Consider the following 19,121-nt stretch of genomic DNA (forward strand, 5'->3'; position numbering starts at 1 on the left):
GAGCTGCTCAGGCCTCATGCTGTGCTGTAGATTCCCCTCCATCTCCACCGCCAGGATGGAGGGCTCTGCTTGCTCTTGACAGCCTCCGGTCCCACCTGAGCTGAGGCTTTACGTCCATCCCGGCGACTTGCAGCTTCCGTCTGAAGACTGTGGTCACCTGGGCTGAGGTGAGAGTTCTGGGGCCTGGGCGGGCGTGGGGATGCCTGTGGCTAGGGCAGGCGGGGTCTGGCCCTGACAGTGCCTTTGCAGGAGCCCCAGCCTCGTCATGGACCCAGAGTGCTCCCGGCTCCTCCCTGCGCTCTGTGCCGTCCTGGCAGACCCCGGGCAGCCTGTGGCAGATGACACTTGTTTGGAGAAGCTGCTGGACTGGTTTACAGCGGTAACCGAAGCAGGTAAGGGTGAGGGTGCCGCTGCTGACTTTCCCCGGAGGCCAGAGGGTGCCGGGCTCCCCTGTCCTCGGGAAGGACTGTCTATCCGGTGTCCTTCCTTCATCCTTAGAGATTCCCCCTGGCTTTGGGGACGCGGCAGGCTGAACCTAAGGGGGTGATCAGGAGAGCTTGAGCTGCAGGCCGCCCGGTATTCAGGCCACGCTAGGTGGCTGCCGAGGCCACGGGACAAACTTACCTTGTTTTTTTTTGTATTAAGAAATCGGGTTTTCTTTCTGATTATGTAAGTAATACATATTCTTTAAATGAAACTTGAACAGCACAGAGGAGTAAAGAGGAAGATTAAACCACTCCGAACATTTTTTTCTTTCCAGCCTTTTTTCTTAACACATCATAATTCTGTACTTTTCTTATAAAAATGAGTCACACCGTAAATATAACATATCTTGCTTTTTCTCTCTTACTGTCCTAGTGCGTGTTTCCCCACTGACACGTTGATTTTATTGACTGTATGTCAGTTTGCTCTGTGAATGGACGTTAATTGTACAATTAGTCCACTGTTGTTAGATGTCTGTGTTTCTAACGTGTCATTATTACAAATAATGACATAATGGCTTGCTTTGTACGTAAATCCGCCCATGTAAATGTTTGTCTGATGATTGTTTTCGTGGGGATTATATGTCACAAGTTTCTGCTGTTTGTTTCTTTGGTTTATCCTGTTCTTTTACCCTCTTTTGAGTTGAATATCTAGGTCTGTCTTGTTTTCTAATAGATGCATTTAAGGCTACACATGTCTCTGCAGGTATCACTGTAGCTGCACCCTGCAAGTCTTACTATGTGGTGCTTTTGTTGTGATTTACTTCCAAATATTTCATACTTTTCATTATAATATTTCTTTATCCACAAATCATCAATATGTAAAAGGGTATCTTTAGATTCATGACATGGGGTTTTTTTCAGTCTTTTTATTACTGATTTCTAATTTATTTGGTTAGCGTTAGAAAGTATTTGATTTTGATTCTTTTATATCTGTTGAGGCTTTTATCGTGGCGTAGTACACAGACCATTTTTGCACATGTTCTATAGATTTCTCTATAGGATATTATTTTTTGGTATTTATAGAGTCCTCAATCGTGGCCTAGTAGTTAAATTAAAAAAAAATCTTTTTAATTGAAGTATAGCTGATTTACAGTGTTGTGTTAGTTTCTGGTGTACAGCAAAGCGATTTGTTTTTTTTGTGTATATATACACACATACACTTTTAGAGTCTTTTCCATTATAGTTTATTACAAGATATTGACTCTAACTCCCTGTGCTATACAGTAGAACCTTGTTGTTTATTTTATACATAGTAGTTCGTATCTGCTAATCCTAAACTCCTAATTTATACCCCCCCTTCCCCTTTAGTAACCATAAGTTTTCTGTGTCTGTGAGTCTGTTTCTATTTTGTAAATAAGTTAATTTGTATCATTTTTTTTTAGATTCCACATATAAGTAATATGATATCTGTCTTTGTCTGTCTGACTTACTTCACTTAGTATGATAATCTCTAGGTTCATCCATGTTGCTGCAAATGGCATTATTTCATCCTTTTTTATGGCTGAGTGATAGTCCATTCTACACACACACACACACACACACACACACCACATCTTTATCCATATCTGTCACTGGACACTTAGGTGGCTTCCATGTCTTGGATGTTGTAAATAGTGCTGCGATGAATTTTGGGGTGCATGTATCTTTTCGAATTATGGTTTTCTCCAGATATGTGCCCAGGAATGGGATTGCTGGATCATATGGTAACTCTATTAAAAATTATTTTTAAATAGCTTTATTTGAGATATGATTTACATATCATGAAATTGATCTATTTAAAGTGTGTAATTCAGTGGTTTTTAGTAAATTCACACAGTTTTGCCACCATCCAAAGGTTAATTTTGCAACATTTTCATCCCCTTAGAAGAAACCTGCTGTCCATTAGCAGTTAACCTCTTCCCTCCTCCCCAAGCCTGTATGTATTTTCCTCAGTGTTGTACATGATGAAAAGAATATAGTCTCCATACTTGTTCCTTAGTTCAAGTTTACGTTGTTAAAACCTGTGATGTTCTTGCTAATTTGTTTGCTTAATTGTTTTTGAGAGATATGTGAAAATCTTAAACTAAGATGGTGGATTCAACAATTTCTGTTTGAAATTCTGTCTTTTTTCCCCCTTTGTATATTTTGAAGTTAGGTTAGGTATGTGCAGTCTTAGACTGTTATATTTTCCAGGGTTTGGCTGTTGGAGCAATGACTTTCTTTCTAAAGCTCTGACAGAGCTTTTTCCTTTAAAGTCAGTTTTGTTTGATATTACTCTTTCTGCAGCAGCTTTTTAAAAATTAGGATTTGCCAACTGTATCTTTTCAGCCTTTACAAATCTGGCCTTCTGTGTTGTCACGCTTCATTGTTTCTTACACACAGTGTGAGGCTAGCCTTTGGTTCTTGATCTAGTCTGCACAGCTCTTTATTCTAATGGACAGTTTCATTTGTTTCATTTGTTGAGTTTACTGTTATATTTGAACCTATTTTTATTATATTCTTTTGCATTTAAAATATTTTTTCCATGCCTTGTTGTTATGCCTTTTATCTCCTTTTCTGCCCCCCCATTGGATTAATAAAGCTTTTGTTTTTTCAGTCTTTCTGGTTTTGAAGTGAAGTTTTGAAGCATTCCACTTATGTTTTTAGGGGTTAGTCTTACGTGCAAACTGGATTGTAAAAGTTGAAAGTCAGTTAGAATCTCTGTCTTCTGCGCCAACCACACACGGAGCCTCGGGCACTTTAACTCCAGCTGAGTCCAGTCTTCCGTGTTTTGTTGTCTGGTATTTTGATTCTGTTTTGTTTTAAACTCCTTCAAAATTACTTAATTTTTAAAGTCAGTGCTTTTTTAGGTTTGCCCACATGTTTTTGGTTTCTTTGATTCTTGCTTCTCTCTCCTTCACCCTGTTTTTCCCTCCTTACTGTGCCTCATTGTCCTTTCACAAGGGCCTCGCAGTGGAAGCCCTCCCAGTGTTAGCCCTCCCAGTGTTGCCCCAGGTTTCCTCCCCCTTCACCTCCCCCACCCCGTCAGTGCTTTGGAATGACAGAGCAGTTGCCTATAGACATTTTGGATGCCACATCTGGAAAAGAATGCCTGTTCCATTGTGCTTCTCGCTTTCGTATTCTCAGTTTAAGAGAAAAGTATCTGTTGGAGGTGAAAATTGTCCTCTGCTTTAATTTGCATTTCTTTTTCGTAATCAGCAAGGCAGAATATCTTTCGTGGTTTGCTGGCCACTTGTATATTCTGTCCCAGCCCCTTGCCTGTTGTTAAGGTATTGGCTTTCTGTTTTGTCCCCCTCATTGAATTAAAGTTATGGATCCTTTGTGGCAGTTGTTGCAACGATTTCCTCCCGGTTGGACTGCTGAGTCTAATAGCCTGAGAGAAAGGGAATCTGGGGGTTGCCAGAAGAATGGTCCCTTAGGGAGGCATGCGCTCTGCCCCTGGTAACATGCTTCCCGGCTGGGCCTGTCTCCAGGGTCCAGTCTCCTGTTACTACAGGAAAATCCCTGCCTGGTAGAGCTGCTGTTCCACGTGCTGAAATCCCAGGACCTAAGTTCCAGAATCCTCTCCTTCTCACTCCGCCTCGCAGGGATATTTGCAGCCCAGGAAAACTGCTTCCAGTATCTTCAGGTGAGCCTGGGTCCTCCCACCTGAGTGACCCACCTTCTCCTGCAGGTACACAAAGCACTGGTGGCTGTCATGACCCCTGAGTCTCTGAAGCTTGTTTTGCCCCGCGTCTTGACGTGTACCGCAAGGTTTTTATTCCTGAATATAGTTCTCCTTTGAAGAACTGACCAGGAATGATGTTGGGGTGAACGGTGAACATTTTAAAATACGGCAGAGCTGGGGCTGGCTCTCTGCCCTGGCGCTGCCCTTCATGGGTGTTCCTCAGTTCAGCAGTGCAGGCTCCAGGGACCCAGCCCACACCAGCTCGCTGCGGGACAGGCTTCCCAGGATGTTCCACACGGAAGTGTGTTTTAGGAAATGACTTCATGTGTGATAATCCACCCATACCTCTGGTGCTTTGCAGTTGGTAGAACACCTCAGTTTGCAAAATCACATTCATGTTATCCTGGGCGCCCTAGCCAGTAAGCAGGTCAGGAGTCTTCATCTTTCTCCTGGATTAGGAGACAGTGAAGGCTCAATATAAGAATCCCACAGAGCTGGCAGAGCTCACACTAGACCCTGAAGAGTCGCACTGTTCGAATGCTCTGTTACACCACCTGTTGCTCTGAAAGTAAATCCTCAGTCCCAATCAGATGGCCTTCCCCAACTTCATTGATTTCCTGAGTACTTCCCAGTTCCCGTCTCTACTTCTCCACGGCCTCCTCTTCCTTCCCAAGGTTGCCCATGGCTTTAGGGGCTTAGAAGGCCACTGACTGCCCTTCAGTCTGGTGGTCGGCCCCCTGCACGTGGGGACGAGGGACACGGGCAGGTTCGGGCTCTGAGTCGCAGTGGAAGGTTGCTTTCTGTCCTGGGCCCGTGGCACTGGCTTGGGCTCCTGTTCGCTTTTCACCTAGCCCTTCACAGCCTCCCAGGGGGTCTGGTAGCCCTAAGGGCCCTTCAGCAGCCGGATGCTCACCAGTAGACGGTGCCTGGGCAGCGGACATGTGGACAGACTACCTGAGGTGGGGGGCTGAGCCTTTGTACCTTCCCGTTGGCTGCGAGCTGCCCCCAGGGAGAGGCTGCAGCTCTGGGGGCGCATTCGGTGATGCGAGATCCCACAGAGGGCCTGCCCTGTGAGCCGCCGCCTCCAGCAACACCCCTCAAGGCCTCGAGGCCACTGCGGAGTTAGAGTCATCCTTGAGCGATTGGAAGTGTGTCTCCGACGCCCCGTGGTCCCTTACGCTGGAGTCTGAGATGACTTGAGGGTGGGGACCAGCATTTTATTGTCAAGATAGACAAGGCTCAGAGCTAGTAGCTACACCAGTGAGGGGCTCCGTTGGTAAGAGGCAGCCCCCGAGTTTCCCACTCATTGGCACCCTGTAGTGAACAAGAGCCTTGTGCACGTGGCAGCAGATCAGGACAATGCGTTATTGTCCTATGGACGTCCGCGAGCAGGTGGGGATTGAGCGGGGAGTTAGCCACTGCCTGCTGACGGGGCGGGGTGGTCAGCTTTGTAGGGGCAGTGGTCTTGCAGCCGGGTTGTAAGGGGTTTGAGCAGGTGTATGGGGGGTGTGTGCTGGGGGATCCAGGGTAGGGGACACCTGGAGGAGGGCAGCTGCCCTGGAGGGCCCCGAGTGCCAAGCACAAGAGCTCAGTAGGCCGTGGAGACCTTTGGGGTCCTTGAGCGCAGCATGTCACGGTCAGAGGGGGACCGTTGGTGTTGCAGTTGGTGGGCTGTTTGGGGGAAGGGTTTCTGTGACAGGGTTGATGAGGCTTTATGTAAAACCCAGTTCTCCCTTCCGAAATTCTGTCCCCTGGAAGACACAGTTGGCAGTGCTGTGGCTGCCATCGGCCTGCTCTGGTGGCCACCTGCCACCTCTCACAGGCTCTTTGTCGGCCGCTCACGAGAAATTCCCCCAAAGAAGCGCTTCGACCAGCTGTGAAGGATAGAAAAGCCGTCTCTGATGTGGGGTCCCCTGGGAGCTTGCTCAGGTCCCCACTTCCTTCTCTGCTTCCCAGCAGGGGGAGCTGCTGCCCATGCTCTTTGGGGAGGTGGGCCCCCTCGGAGGAGCGGCCTGGACGGCCCCCACTGTGCGCAGCGGCTGGATCCAGGGCCTGCGCACCCTGGCACAGCATCCTAGCGCCCTGCGCTTCCTCGCCGCCTGTGGTGAGTGCCCCCGTCTGCCCTGCCTTCCGCCTCTGCCCTTGCCGTGCCTGATGCTCTGCGACTCCTGGGAAATCACTGCACCTTGCTGGGTCTCTTCCTCTGAACATGAAAGTGGCTGTGGTATCGTAGGGCTGTTGTGAGGAACATTTGGGGTAACCAAGGGTTGGAGGCCCCTCAAGGGTGTACGGTGTCCTGTGGCTTGTAGGTGAGAGCCAGCAGTTGGGGTGGCTTTGAAACTGACGAGAAGAATCCCAAGTGGCCAGGGTTCTAAAGCCCCTCGCCCTGTGAACCCTCCATTCTGATTCCATTGCCTCTGAGTAGCGGGGAGGCTGGGCCTCTGACAGTGCCTCCGCATTGGGTGGTTTCTGAGTTCTGTCCGTGAGGGTCTGAAGTCCAGTGGTTGAAGCTGCTCAGTGGTTTCAGCGTCTCTGCTGTCACCATGGACTCTGTTCCAGCTGAACCCTGTTTCTCTCCCCACCCGTTGTCCCTCCCCGCCCCCCAGGTGCAGTTGACACCATCTTCTCCCTGCAGGGAGATCCCAGCCTGTTTGTGGCCTCGGCAGCCGGGCAGCTCCTGGTGCACATTCTGGACTTGGCGATGCGGGGCCCAGCCGAGGGCCACCGCAGTCCGCAGGCTTGTGACTGGCCAGCATGTGCCCAGAAGATCGTGGGTCACATCGAAGACTCCCTGTGCTCCACAGCCGTCCCGCAGGTCACACAGGCCCTGAGTGTCCTGACCACTGCGTTCGGGCACTGCCACGGCCTTTGGACGCAAGGCCTTTGGGTGCGGCTGAGCCCCCTCGTGGCCCGCCTGCTCGAGAAAGACCCTGTCCCAGCCTCACACTCGCTCGTGGATCTCCTCCTCAGCGTGGCCCGGTCAGGCCCCCAGGGCGCAGCTGGTGGGGTGGGCAGGAGGTGGGGCTTGTTTTCTTCGGGAAGTCTTGGGGCAGCCATCACATCTGGGCCACATCTCCCTGGCTGCCCGAGAGCGCTGCCTCGAGTAGAGGGGACACCAGAGGGGGTCTGGAAGCCCGCACACCTGGGAAAGGCCTTCCGTCTCAGCCGGCACACCCAGCCCAGGCCACGGCGGCCCGCTGGGCACGGTGTGGGCTGGACGGGGGAATGACGTTCTCTTCCTGGGCTCCTCTCCGCAGTTCTGCGCCGAGCTCTTACCGTGGCCTGTGGGAGACTTTGGCCCAGACACTGAGCCACTTGAGCCCCACACAGGCAGGGCCTCTGGCTTTGGGGATCCTGAAACTGCAGGACTGGTAAGGATTGGGGTTCATGTTGTGTGAGGCGGGCAGAGAGGTCAGGGAGCTTCAGGGGAGCTCCTGAAACCAGAGATCGGTCAGAGGCAGCTGGCCGGGGCGTGGCCGGGCCGTCCGTGGTTATCAGCAAGGTGTTGGCACAGGCTCCGGCTTCTACAGTTTTTAGTGGTGGAATAGCTTTATTCACAGGCTCCCCAAAGATAAAAGAGATCTTGGAGCAGCCCTGCTCAGAGCAGGGCTGGGTTCATACTCAGGATCTGCTCAGCTGCCTTCTGCCACCTCCCCAGTGGCCTCACCTTGTGGATCCTGGGCCACCCTGTGTGTGTGCCACTGTGGGGGGGCGTACTAGGGGCTGTGGGATGGTGGAGGGGGACCCAGTAGACAGGAGTGACAGGACAGATTCCCAGAGGGAGAGAGATATGCGCCCTACCAGGAAGGGGGTGTGGGGTCTGGAGAGGTGGGAAGGAAGAGAAATCATTCCAGGGTTTCAGGCGGACTAGAGCCGGTCTTGTTGGCCCAGGTCTGGGGTGAAAGTGGGCACAGGGCGCTGGGGTTACGATGCAAGCCTGGCTCTGGGCTCCAGGGTCTCCAGATGTTCAGAGAGAGGGAGTGGTCCTAAGGAAGAGGGAAGGATTGGGCAGCTGGCTTGGAGGGAGAGCTCTGTACCAGCTTGGCCTCCCAACCACCCTGGGCCCAAGCACGTCGGCGAGAGGCGAGACCATGTTCTGGAACGTAGGAAAGGATATCTCAGCATTGGGAGTACTTCCAGGAGCTGGGGCATCCCATCCCTTTGGCCCTGAGCAGGCACCGCCCATCGGAGTGGGTGTGGCCAGGCCTTCCCCAGGCTCTTCCTGGGGCCTGGGTGGTGCTCTCGCAGCTCCTTCGAGTCCCCTGCCAGTGGTGTGAGTGCTGGTCACAGTGCTTACAGGGAGGCTGTTTCTCAAGGGGGTGTCCAGATCCCCAGCACTGACCCCTTTGGCCCAGACTTGCTGGGGATATTAGGAGGGTAGCCAGCTTGCCTGAGGGCGGGGACAGCCCTCACCGTGTCCTCTGTCCTCAGTCCACAGGCGCTGAGGACCCAGGCCTTTGGCATCCTCCTCCAGCCCCTGGCCTGTGTCCTGGAAACTGCTGCTCAGGCCCCTGGACTCCCAGGTAGGCTGCTTGGGAAGGGTGGGCAGGTGCAGGAAGGCAGGACCCTGGGGTCCTGAGAATGTCCTTGGGGCCAGGGCAGGCTGATGGGCAGCGGGACACCTGGCTTGCCACCCCACCTAAGAGTGAAGGTGGCTGTGGTGTAGGCTGCCGTCACAGGTGTGACCGCTGCTCACGTCCCTGCCTGGGAGTTCATAGGGCAGCATTGCCCCCTGTGGGCATCAGCTGGAGTGGCCCCCAGAGTAGCTGACCCGGCAGTTGGTGGTGGTTACCGGGGGCCTGGGCCACGTGGATGGTCCCTGACCCAGAGCAGGCACACGGGCTTGGCACTCGTCCTCCCAGAAGGTCAGTTCTGTGATGGGAGAGTGAGTTTCCTCGCTGCGGCTTGTCTTGCTTCAGCCGCACGATGGGGTGAGGATTAGAGAAGGGGGGCCAGCTTTGCCTCGGAGCCCCATTTTGAGCGTAGAGATGGGCCTCTGACCAGCGGAAACCGGCCCAGGCATGGGCTGCAGGGAGAGTGGGACTGCTTGAGAGCCCTGCAGACAGGTCCAGACCTCAGCTCCGGCCGGCTGGACGCCACCCTGGATGAGCCACCTGCTCGGAACCTCCGGGCCTGGTCTCTGGTATGAAGCAGTGACCAGCGGCAAGGCCTGCAGTGGCCACACAGGAGGTGCCCGCTAACCAGGGGCTGTTTCTGGTCGCCCTCTAGGCTTGCTGGAGGGGGCCGCAGGCAACTCGATGACGGTGGACACGCTCCTCTCCTCCAAGTCGGCCTGTGTGGGTCTCCTGTGCTGTGCTCTGGCCCACCTGGGGCTGCTGCAGCCGCTGGTAGGTAAGGCCCGGCCCAGGTCCACATTGGCAGTGGGACTTGTGGCCTGCATTGACCTTCCGTCCTCCCCCAGCCCCAGCGCCCCTCGCCCTGGCCGCAGGCGCCCCTGCTTGGGGCTGCGGTGACAATACTGCGGCTCTGCAGTGGCTCAGCGGCCCCCACCTCCAATGTGGGCAGCCGTCTCTGTGCGATCCTGGTGGGCTGTGGCCGGGTCCAGCGAGCTGCCCTGGATTTCCTGGGGGCGCTGTCTCAGGGGACCGGTAAGTGAGAATGTTTTCTCTTGCACAGCTCGGGTGTTGGGCGAGCCCCACAGCTGCTCAGAGATATCCCAAGACTGCTGTCCTCTGCATGTCTCCTCTGGGGCAGGGGCTGGGATTCAGCTGAGCGATGGGTTCTGTCCCCTGTTTTCCTTGGGTTGCCATACTTGTGGGCTGGGGAGGCCCCAGGGTAGGAGGTTGGGTGCTTCAGCCATCCACGTCTGTCTCAGGCCCTCAAGAGTTGGTGACGCAGGTGTTTTCCGTCCTCCTGGAGTACCTCGTGAGCCCTGAGTCCAGCTCCATGGTACACCCACAGGGTGCAGGGTGGAGGGTGGAGGGAAAGGGAGGGGGAGGAAGGCAGAGGCAGGGCACCCCTGCACGCCTCTCTGGGGCCAGAATTGCCTCTTTTTTTTTTTTTTTAAATAATTAATTTTAAAATATTGGCTGTTGCTGCACGCGGGCTTTCTGTGCTTGTGGCGAGCAGGGGCTACTCTTCGTTGCGGTGCACGGGCTTTTCATTGCAGTGGCTTCTCTTGTTGTGGAGCACGGGCTCTAGGTGCAGTGGGCTTCAGCAGTTGTGGCTCGCAGGCTCAGTAGTTGTGGGTCGCGGACTCTAGAGCACAGGCTCAATAGCTGTGACGCACGGGCTTAGTTGCTCCGCGGCATGTGGGATCTTCCTGGACCAGGGCCCGAACCCGTGCCCCCTGCATTGGCAGGCGGATTCTTAACCACTGCGCCACCAGGGAAGTCCCCAGAATTGCTTCTTAAAGTGAGTTTCAAGGGGCAGGCAGCTGCACAGGGTTCGGCCCAGGGCCTGGCATCGGTGGAGATTGAGTGAGGGGTCGCCGGGCCATGGAAAGCAGGGAGAGGATCCAGTCTTACAAGGAATTCTCCATGAGAGATGTAAACTAGAACCAGGTGGGCCTTACGCTTGGGGTCCCAACTCTCATTGAGGTTTCCTGCAAATCTCCCCGTTCTCGTAGCCCTGGGGTTGAGTCATGCTCTGGGGGTGCAGGAATAGCATATGTACTGAGCAGGCAGTGGGGAGATTGGATGATAAGCCTGGCAGATTCCGGGGCTTTCAGGAAAAGGTGCCGTGGGTAGTTCCTGCTGTTTTGGTGCAGAAGTTTCATTTCCCCGGTAGTGGGGCTTCCTGACAAGAGCTGGCCTCTCCTCCTCTCTCTCTAGTCTTGGATGCCAGTCGGCCACTTCCAGAGGCTTCTGCCTCGTAAAAATGAAGTCCGGTGTTCCCTGTCCCCATGTATCCCGTCCCCATCTTATACCCCAGGGCGGGGACGGGGGCAGGCGGGCCAGCTCACCCCTCCTGGCCCTGCAGCCCCACTCTTCCCACTCCAGGTTCTGAAGAAGGCCTTCCAGGCCACACTCAGGTGGCTCCTGAGCTCACCCAAGACCCCCGACTGCTGCGACCTGGACCCCCACACCCAGCTGTTCCTCAGAGGTGATCCCAGCCCCTCCCAGGGGTGAACTGAGGGAGGAGCAGGGATGGAGGCGACTGGGGGCTGGGTGGGAGGCAGGGTGGACATGGCCCGGGCCCTCTGAACCGTTCCTTCTGCCCCAGAGCTGCTTCCTGTGCTACAGAAGCGCCTGTGCAGCCCCTGCTGGGAGGTAAGGGACTCAGGCCTCGAGTTCCTGACCCAAATGACCAGACACTGGGGAGGTGAGTGCAGGGTGCGGCGCCGGGGGCTGGGGTCCCTGTGGGAGGGCTGGCCTGGCCTTGGCACACCGTTGTCCCCAGGTAGTTGGGAACTCGGACTACCTAGGCTGCCTTTGGGGAGGGAGGAGAGGCTGTGGACTCAGCTTTCGGTCATAGCTGGTTGTGGCTTCTTGGACCCCCAGGGCAGGCCAGCTTCAGACAAGCGCTCCTTGCTTCAGAGGTGCCTGAGCTCACCAAGCAGCTTCTGCGAGACCCTGAGAGTTACGTCCGCGCGAGCGCAGTGACCGCCACAGGGCAGTTGTCTAGCTGGGGGCTGTGTGCCACCCCTGCCGGCCCTGAGTGCCCAGGGGCTCAGCAGGTAGGAGGCAGTGGGTCCTGTGGCCATGCGCCCACCTGGCTGCTGTCCTGATGCCAGGGTGGAGTGGGTCTGCCGTCCAGGGGTGGCATTCAGGGTCGGGCGTGTCCCCTGAATCTCCAGCTCCACTTCCTGGAAGCCCTGTCTCTTGGGCACGGCCACCCCTGTTTGACGGTGGGCAGATGGGGGGCTGAAGGGCACATCGCCTGAAGGAAGCTGAGCATGGCAGGGGGTCCTCATGGGGGTTCTCCCTGCTGCACCCCGAGCCCGTCAGCGGGAACTCGACTTCCCTGGTCCCTCCACCCTCTTCCCACTCTGTCCTCCAGGAGAGCCTGCTCGTGGAGCTTCTGCACATCCTCTCCGCAGACTCGGAGGGCTTCCCCCGGAGGGCCGTCATGCAGGTCTTCACTGAGTGGCTGAGGGATGGCCACGCTGATGTAGCTGAAGACGCGGAGCGGTTTGTGGCTGGAGTGCTCCAGGCGGCGAGCAGGGACTTGGACTGGGAGGTGCGGGCCCAGGGCCTCGAGCTGGCACTGGTGTTCCTGGAGCAGTTGCTGGGTCAGCGCGGCTCCCACTGTCCCTATGCCGTGGCCCTGCCCGAGACAGCCCCACCTGGTGTGCTGGCCCAGGCCCTGCAGGTGCTCTGCCGTGTGCAGCTCTTTGAGTTTGCCTTCCGTGCCTTGTTTGACTGTGACCGACCTGTGGCCCAGAAGTCCTGTGATCTTCTCCTATTCCTGAGGGCCAAGGCTGCTCCCTGTGGCAGCCCGCAGGAGGCGGGGGACAGTCCCAACGTGGCCTCTGTGGAGGCCACCCTGCAGAGGTGGCAGGCAGGCGAGCAGGGTCAGCCCCTGGGGTACCTGGAGCCCGGGGCCGTCGTAGCTCTGCTGAGGTCTGTAGACCTGGAGGGCCTTCGGGACACTCTGGCTGAGAGCAGTGACCATGTGGAGAAGAGCCCCCAGTCACTCTTGCAGGACATGCTGGCTGCCGTGGGCGTCCTTGGGGAGAACGAGGCCGACTGCTACTGACCAGCCTAGTGGCAACCTCCCCAGGACCCTGCTGCTGCACCACGTCCCTTCCTTGGGCCCTGCCATCCTGAGGGCTCTAGTCTGGCCTGGCTGCACAAGGGACCCTCCGGGGAAGCCAGGACCAGGTGAGCCCAGCAAGCTCAAAGAGCCCCACATTTTGATGTATTGCTGAAGAAGTGGCTTATTTTCTACTCAAAATAAGTGTGATTTGATGGTGCCACTGGGTCAGCACAGTGTCCTAAGACTGCCCAAGGGTAGGCCCCAGGCCTGGTGGGGGCTGGAGAAACATCTGGGGGGGACCCTCTGCACAGTGGCCACGTGCTTCCTTGGCACGGAGGGGTGGTTCCTCTGCTTGGATCCCACCGTGCCCCAGGGACACCCAAGGTCAGAGAGCAAGCAGCTCAGGCTGGAGAGTGTCTGGCCTTGGTCCCTGGTCCCTAACGGTAGTGACCCCAGGTCTAACCAAGCCAGGTTTTCAGTCTCTGAACCTCCAGGATCAGCTTGACTTTGTAACGGTTCAGAGCTCACCATTTCAACTCACCAGGCACGTAGGGTCGCCAGTGGTAACATCAGGGGAGTTCAGCTCTGGGCTGGTCCTCAGGGGACCAAACAGACGGTACACCAGCCCAAGCTCTGCCATTTCCCAGCCATGTGACCCTGGGTTGACCTGTTCCCCATCTGTAAAATGGGAATTTTACTCTTTGCCTCCTAGAGGTAAGTGTCTCAGTGTTCTAAAGCACCCAGCACAGTCAAAGAAGAACTCTCAAGAGAAACTTTAAAATATTTTTAACTGAATGAAAATGAAATCACAACTTGCCAAAATTTGTGGGATGCAGCAGAAGCAGTGCTCAGAGGGATGTTTATAGCATGGAATGCGTATATGAGAAAAGAAGAAACGTCTAAAATCAATAAACTAAGCTTCCACCTTAGGAAACTGGAAAAAGAGCAAATTCAACCCAAAGTAAGCACAAGAAAAGAAATAATAAAAACTAGAGCAGAAATCAATGAAATTGAAAACAGGAAATCAATAGAGGAAATCAAGTAAACCAAAAACTGGTTTTTGAACAGATCAATAAAGTCAATAGGCCCCTAGCTAGGCTAAGAAAAAAAAGGGAAGACACAAATTACTAGTACCAGAAATAAAAGGGGACATCACTGCAGATCCCATGATAATTGAAAGGATAATAAAGGAACACGGAGCAACTCTGTGCCCACAAATTTGATAACCTACCTGAGATGGACTAATTCTTTGAAAGTCTGCCAAACTGATACAAGAAATAGATGATCTGGGTAGGCCTGTATGTGTTAAATTGAATCCATAATTAACAACCTTCTAAAACAGAAAGCATGAGGCCCAGGTGGCTTCACTAGTGAATTCTACAAAACATTTAAGGAAGAAATTATACCAGTCCTCTACAGTTTTCCAGAAGATAGAGCAGAGGGAATACTTCCTAACTCATTCTATGAGGCCAGCATTACCCTAATACCAAAACCAGATAAATATCCAAGAAAACTAGGAACCAGTATCTCTCATCATAGTTACAGAAGTCCTTAACAAAATATTAGCAGATTGCATCCAACAATGTATAAAAAGAATTATACACCAAGATCAAGTGGGGTCTACTTCATGTATGCAAGGCTGGTTCAGCATTTGAAAATCAGAGCGATCCATCCCATCAACAGGGTAAAGCAGGAAAAGCACAGTCGTATCAGCTGCAGGAAAGGCATTTGGCAAAACCCCTTACTATCCTCAGGTTTTAGGTTGGGCTGAGAGGTGACCCCACAGCCTCTGGAAAGACCCATGTCCTTTGCTGTGTCATAGAAACTTCTTGCAGGGAGAGGTGTGTGTGGACAGCAGGGGACCTGTTCCTGGGAGATGCTGTGCCCTGTGGAAAGCAGCTGGTGTTGTCTCGGGCAGAATTTGCATTCTTGGTGCAGGCCTAGCAGGTCTGTCCTCTCACTCCTTCACTAAGGCAAACGCCCATCAGACGGACCTACCTGGTCAAACCCTGGCTTCACCACTTGCAGGCTGCTCTGTCCTTGGGCAGGTCATTTAATTCCACTCAGCCTGGCCTTGTCTATGAAATGGGGATGGACCTCCCCAAGCTGTTGAGAACTGAGACATGGTGAATAAAATGCCTGACATTGTGACTTTCACAAAGAAGATAGTCAGCAAGGAGGTGTTAGCTTCTTCCTTTAGTCCTTCCCCTCCCTTAACTGCTGTTCCCAAGGTTGTGTGGATCGGCCTTTTCTCTTCCTGCTCTGCCCACCTCCTCTGAGTGAGTTAATTCAGTTCCCTGGCTTCACACACAACCCTCACACCGACAGGTTAGGACTCCTGTCAGACTTCTCTGAGCCCTGGACCTGCATGTCTAGTGCCAGTGGGTCAGCTGCACTGGGATAGGACAAGGACCCTGCACGTGTGACAACACTAAGCTGCGTCCACTGCTTCTCTAGTGGATTCCTGAAGTCACTTCTCAAAGGGCCTCCTTCCAGCAGCCTTCCCTTCCTCTACTCTTAACCTCTCTGGCTGAAGCAATCTGTCCAAACCTGGTTATTCTCACTCCCCTGCCTAGAGCCTACTGTGTCTCCCCATTGGCAACAGGCTGGCACACAAGACCCTTCAGGCTGGGCACCTGACATCTCCAGCACAGTCTCCTGCAAAGCCCTACCTTAGTCCCTACCCTGGAAAATCGCCAGCGTGTGACTGTAAATCGCTTGGCAGTGCTTAGATTTCTGGGCCCTCTATCTGAGTTTCTGAAGCAGGAGGTCCACAGTGGGGCCCGTGAAGCTGCATTTTAAAAAAAAGTTTATTTTTGACTGCATTGGGTCTTCATTGCTGCACGTGGGCTTTCTCTAGTTGTGGTGAGCGGGGGCTACTCTTCGTAGTGGTGTGTGGGCTTCTCATTGCGGTGGCTTGTTGTGGAGCATGGGTTCTAGGTGCATGGGCTTCAGTAGTTGTGGCACATAGGCTCAGTGGTTGTGGCTTGCAGGCTCTAAAGTGCAGGCTCAGTAGTTGTGGTGCACGGGCTTAGCTGCTCCACAGCATGTGGGATCTTCCTGGACCAGGGATCGAACCCGTGTACCCTGCATTGGCAGGCGGATTCTTAACCACTGCGCCACCAGGGAAGTCCTGAACCTTCATTTTTAACAAGCGTAACAGGAGAGCCTGGTGATAAAAGTATGTGTTTTGGTTTGTCTAAAACTGTCTTCACTGTCATACTTGAATATATTGAGCATAAATTCTAAGTTAGTGTCTGTTTCCTTCCAACACACTGCAATACACTGAGTGCATTCCACCATGCCCTGGCTTCCATTGTTGCGGCCAAGAGGTCACTGTCAGTCTAACTGCTGTTCTTGGAGGGAGCCTATCTTTTCAGTGGGTGTTCTGAAGTTTCCCATTGTCTTTGGTTTTTCTGTAATTTTACTACCATGGATAGGTGAGAATTTTTAAATTTATTCTTGGGATTCTTGAATCTGGATTGGTGTTTTTCACCAGTTCTGGCAAATTCTCAGCCGCTATGCTTTCAAAGTGCTTTTCTCTGATCCAGGTTCTCTCTCTAGCACCACCCCCTTCTCTTTGTCTCCTAGAATAGAAATCTATACATCTGCGATCTCATTGTTCTCTCCACATCTTTTAATCTCTCCACTGTTTTCCGTCTTTTGACTTTTGTATGTTGTGTTTGTGCTTTTAAACATTTGTTAACACTTTAGCTTCCTGTTCTGTGCCGATATTTTCAAGCTTACCTTTGACTTCTTCAAACCTAAGAAGCTCCGTTGTTTTATAACCCATGTCTGTATTACAGTAACACTAGCTGCTTATCAAACAAACCTTAAAATTTCATGGCTTAAACTAATGCAGGTTTATTCACTAACCACAGAGTAGTGCACTGTAGGTGTTTCTCCATTGGGCAGCTTTCCCCCAGGTGGTGAAATGGGGACCCAGGTCCCTTCATTCTGGTGCCTTCTCATCATCAACCCATGGTTCCTAAGATTCCCGTAGAGTTTGGGCCCAGGCCAGGCATCCAGGAATGAGAGAAGACTATGGAGGTTCAGATAGAGGTTTTTATGGGTGAGGCCCAGAAGTTGCACAGTTGTTATCACCTACATTCTTTGGCCCAGACTTCAGTCATTTGGCCATGCCTGACTACGAAGGACTCAGGAATGCAGTAGGGCCAAGTGCATGGGACCGACCAGCCGGGGTTTGCCACAGTGCGCCCAGTTCCAGGACACAAAGGCCACACGTGTCTGCTCGTGGCTTGTTGTTTTCACATGTTCTTGGTCATCTTTAAATGTGTGGTGATCACTGGCTTCAAAAACTTATATGTGGGGATTCTTGGAAGCCTAGGGTGAAGGGGCCCCCATCATTCCAAATTCACTGCTTGGAGTTCTCTGCCCAACCAGCTTACACATCCCTGGGTCTCAGATCAGTGAAAGGGCAGATCTGTAGCTCGGACTTCTCAGGAACTTTGTTGCATTTTGATTTTGCTTCTCTTAGCACCAAGTCAGTCTTACCTACGGTTCCCTGAGATTTGGAGCAGGATGGAGGGGGCAGGTTTAATTCTGAGTCATTAGTACCCTGAGAGCATAACTCTTCAGATTTTCAGTTTATTATTTTTGCTTTTTGAAGTATAGTTGATATATAATATTAGTTTCAGATGTACAACATAATGATTGAATATTTTTATATGTTATACTCTATTTAAAGTTATTATAAAATACTGGCTATAATCCCTGTGCTGTATAATATATCCTTGTAGATTATTTATTTTATATAGTAGTTTATACCTCTTAATGCCCTACCCCTATTTTGCCCCTCCCTCCTTCCCTCTCCCCACTGGTAACCACTAGTTTATTCTCTATATCTATGAGTGTTTTGTTATATCCATTTGTTACATTTTTCAGATTCCACATATAAGTGATAACATATAATATCTGTCTTTGTCTGACTTACTTAAGCTTAAAACCTTCCAGGTCTATCCATGTTGCTGCAAATGGACAAATATTCTTTTTTATGGCCAAGTCATATTCCTGTGTGTGTGTGTGTGTGTGTGTGTGTGTGTACTTATCCATTCATCTATTGATGGACACTTGGGTTGCTGTCACATCTTAGTTATTGTAAATAGTGCTGCTATGAACATTGGGGTGCATGTATCTTTTCAAATTAGTGTTTTCATTTTTTCTAGATAATATACTCGAGTGGACTTGCCATACCATAGGGTAGTTTTATTTTTAGTTTTTTAAGAAACCTCCGTAATGTTCTCCATAGTGGCTGCACCAATTTATGTTCCCACCAACAGTGCACAAGGTCTCCCTTTTTCCACATCCTTGCCAACATTTATCATTTGTAGATTTCTTGACGGCAGCCATTTTGACAGGTGTGAGGTGGTATTTCATTGTGGTTGTGATTTGCATTTCTTTGATTAGCAATGTTGAGCATCTTTTCATGTGCCTGTTGGCCATCTGTATATCTTCTTTGGAAAAAAATGTCTCTTCAGGACTTCCACCCATTTTTTAATTGGGTTATTTGTTTTTTTGGATGTTGAGTTGCATGAGTTGCTTATACATTTTGGATATTAACCCCTTATCGGTTATATCATTTGCAAATGTTTTCTCCCGTTCAGTAGGTTGTCTTTTTGCTTTGTCAGTGGTTTTCTTTGCTGTGCAAAAGCTTGTAAGTTTATTAAGTCCCATTTGGTTATTTTTACTTTTGTTTCCTTTGCTTTAGGAGATAGATCCAAAAAAAAAACCCAAAAAAACTATGATTTATGTCAAAGAGTGTTCTGCCTATGTTTTCTTCAAGGAGTTTTATGGTTTGTGGTCTTACATTTAGGTTTTTAATCCATCTTCAGTTTATGTATATGATGTGAGAAAATGTAATAATTTAATTCTTTTACATGTAGCTGTCCAGCTTTCCCAGCACTGCTTATTGAAGAGATTGTCTTTTTCTTTCTTTTTTTTTTTTTAACATCTTTATTGGGGTATAATTGCTTTACAATGGTGTGTTAGTTTCTGCTTTATAACAAAGTGAATCAGTTATACGTATACATATGTTCCCATATCTCTTCCCTCTTGCGTCTCCCTCCCTCCCACCCTCCCTATCCCACCCCTTTTTCCATTGTACATTCTTGCCTCCTTTGTTGTAGATTAATTGACTATAAATGCATGGCTTCTCTATTCTGTTGTAGATTAATCGACCATTTCTGGACTCTGTTCTGTTTCATTGGTATACATGTCTGTTTTTGTGTCAGTACCATACTGTTTTAATTACTGTAGCTTTGTAGTATAGTCTGAAGTCAGGGAGTGTGATACCTCCAGCTTTGTTCTTT

General features: G+C 51.4%; 1 protein-coding gene across 3 annotated transcripts; it reads left to right on the plus strand.

Moving 5' to 3' along the window:
- The first annotated feature begins 28 nt into the window (after positions 1-28).
- BRAT1 (BRCA1 associated ATM activator 1) lies at positions 29-17,724 on the plus strand. Of its 3 annotated transcripts, none has more exons than XM_067705364.1 (14): positions 29-167; positions 250-392; positions 3,938-4,092; positions 6,088-6,235; positions 6,738-7,110; positions 7,389-7,502; positions 8,563-8,654; positions 9,361-9,479; positions 9,554-9,740; positions 9,968-10,041; positions 11,094-11,196; positions 11,317-11,415; positions 11,595-11,770; positions 12,094-17,724. In XM_067705364.1, exons 2-14 carry the CDS (start codon positions 266-268, stop codon positions 12,790-12,792), a joined length of 2,466 nt encoding a protein of 821 aa, XP_067561465.1. In that variant the 5' UTR covers positions 29-167; positions 250-265; the 3' UTR covers positions 12,793-17,724. The 3 variants fall into 3 exon arrangements, with proteins under 3 accessions (XP_067561465.1, XP_067561466.1, XP_067561467.1); XM_067705365.1 differs by having other exon boundaries at positions 6,091-6,235; XM_067705366.1 differs by lacking the exons at positions 29-167; positions 250-392; positions 3,938-4,092 and having other exon boundaries at positions 6,102-6,235; positions 6,767-7,110.
- Positions 17,725-19,121: the final 1,397 nt, after the last annotated feature.

This window comes from Pseudorca crassidens, chromosome 15 (assembly GCF_039906515.1).
Source record: "Pseudorca crassidens isolate mPseCra1 chromosome 15, mPseCra1.hap1, whole genome shotgun sequence".
NCBI classification, from domain to species: Eukaryota; Metazoa; Chordata; class Mammalia; order Artiodactyla; family Delphinidae; genus Pseudorca; species Pseudorca crassidens.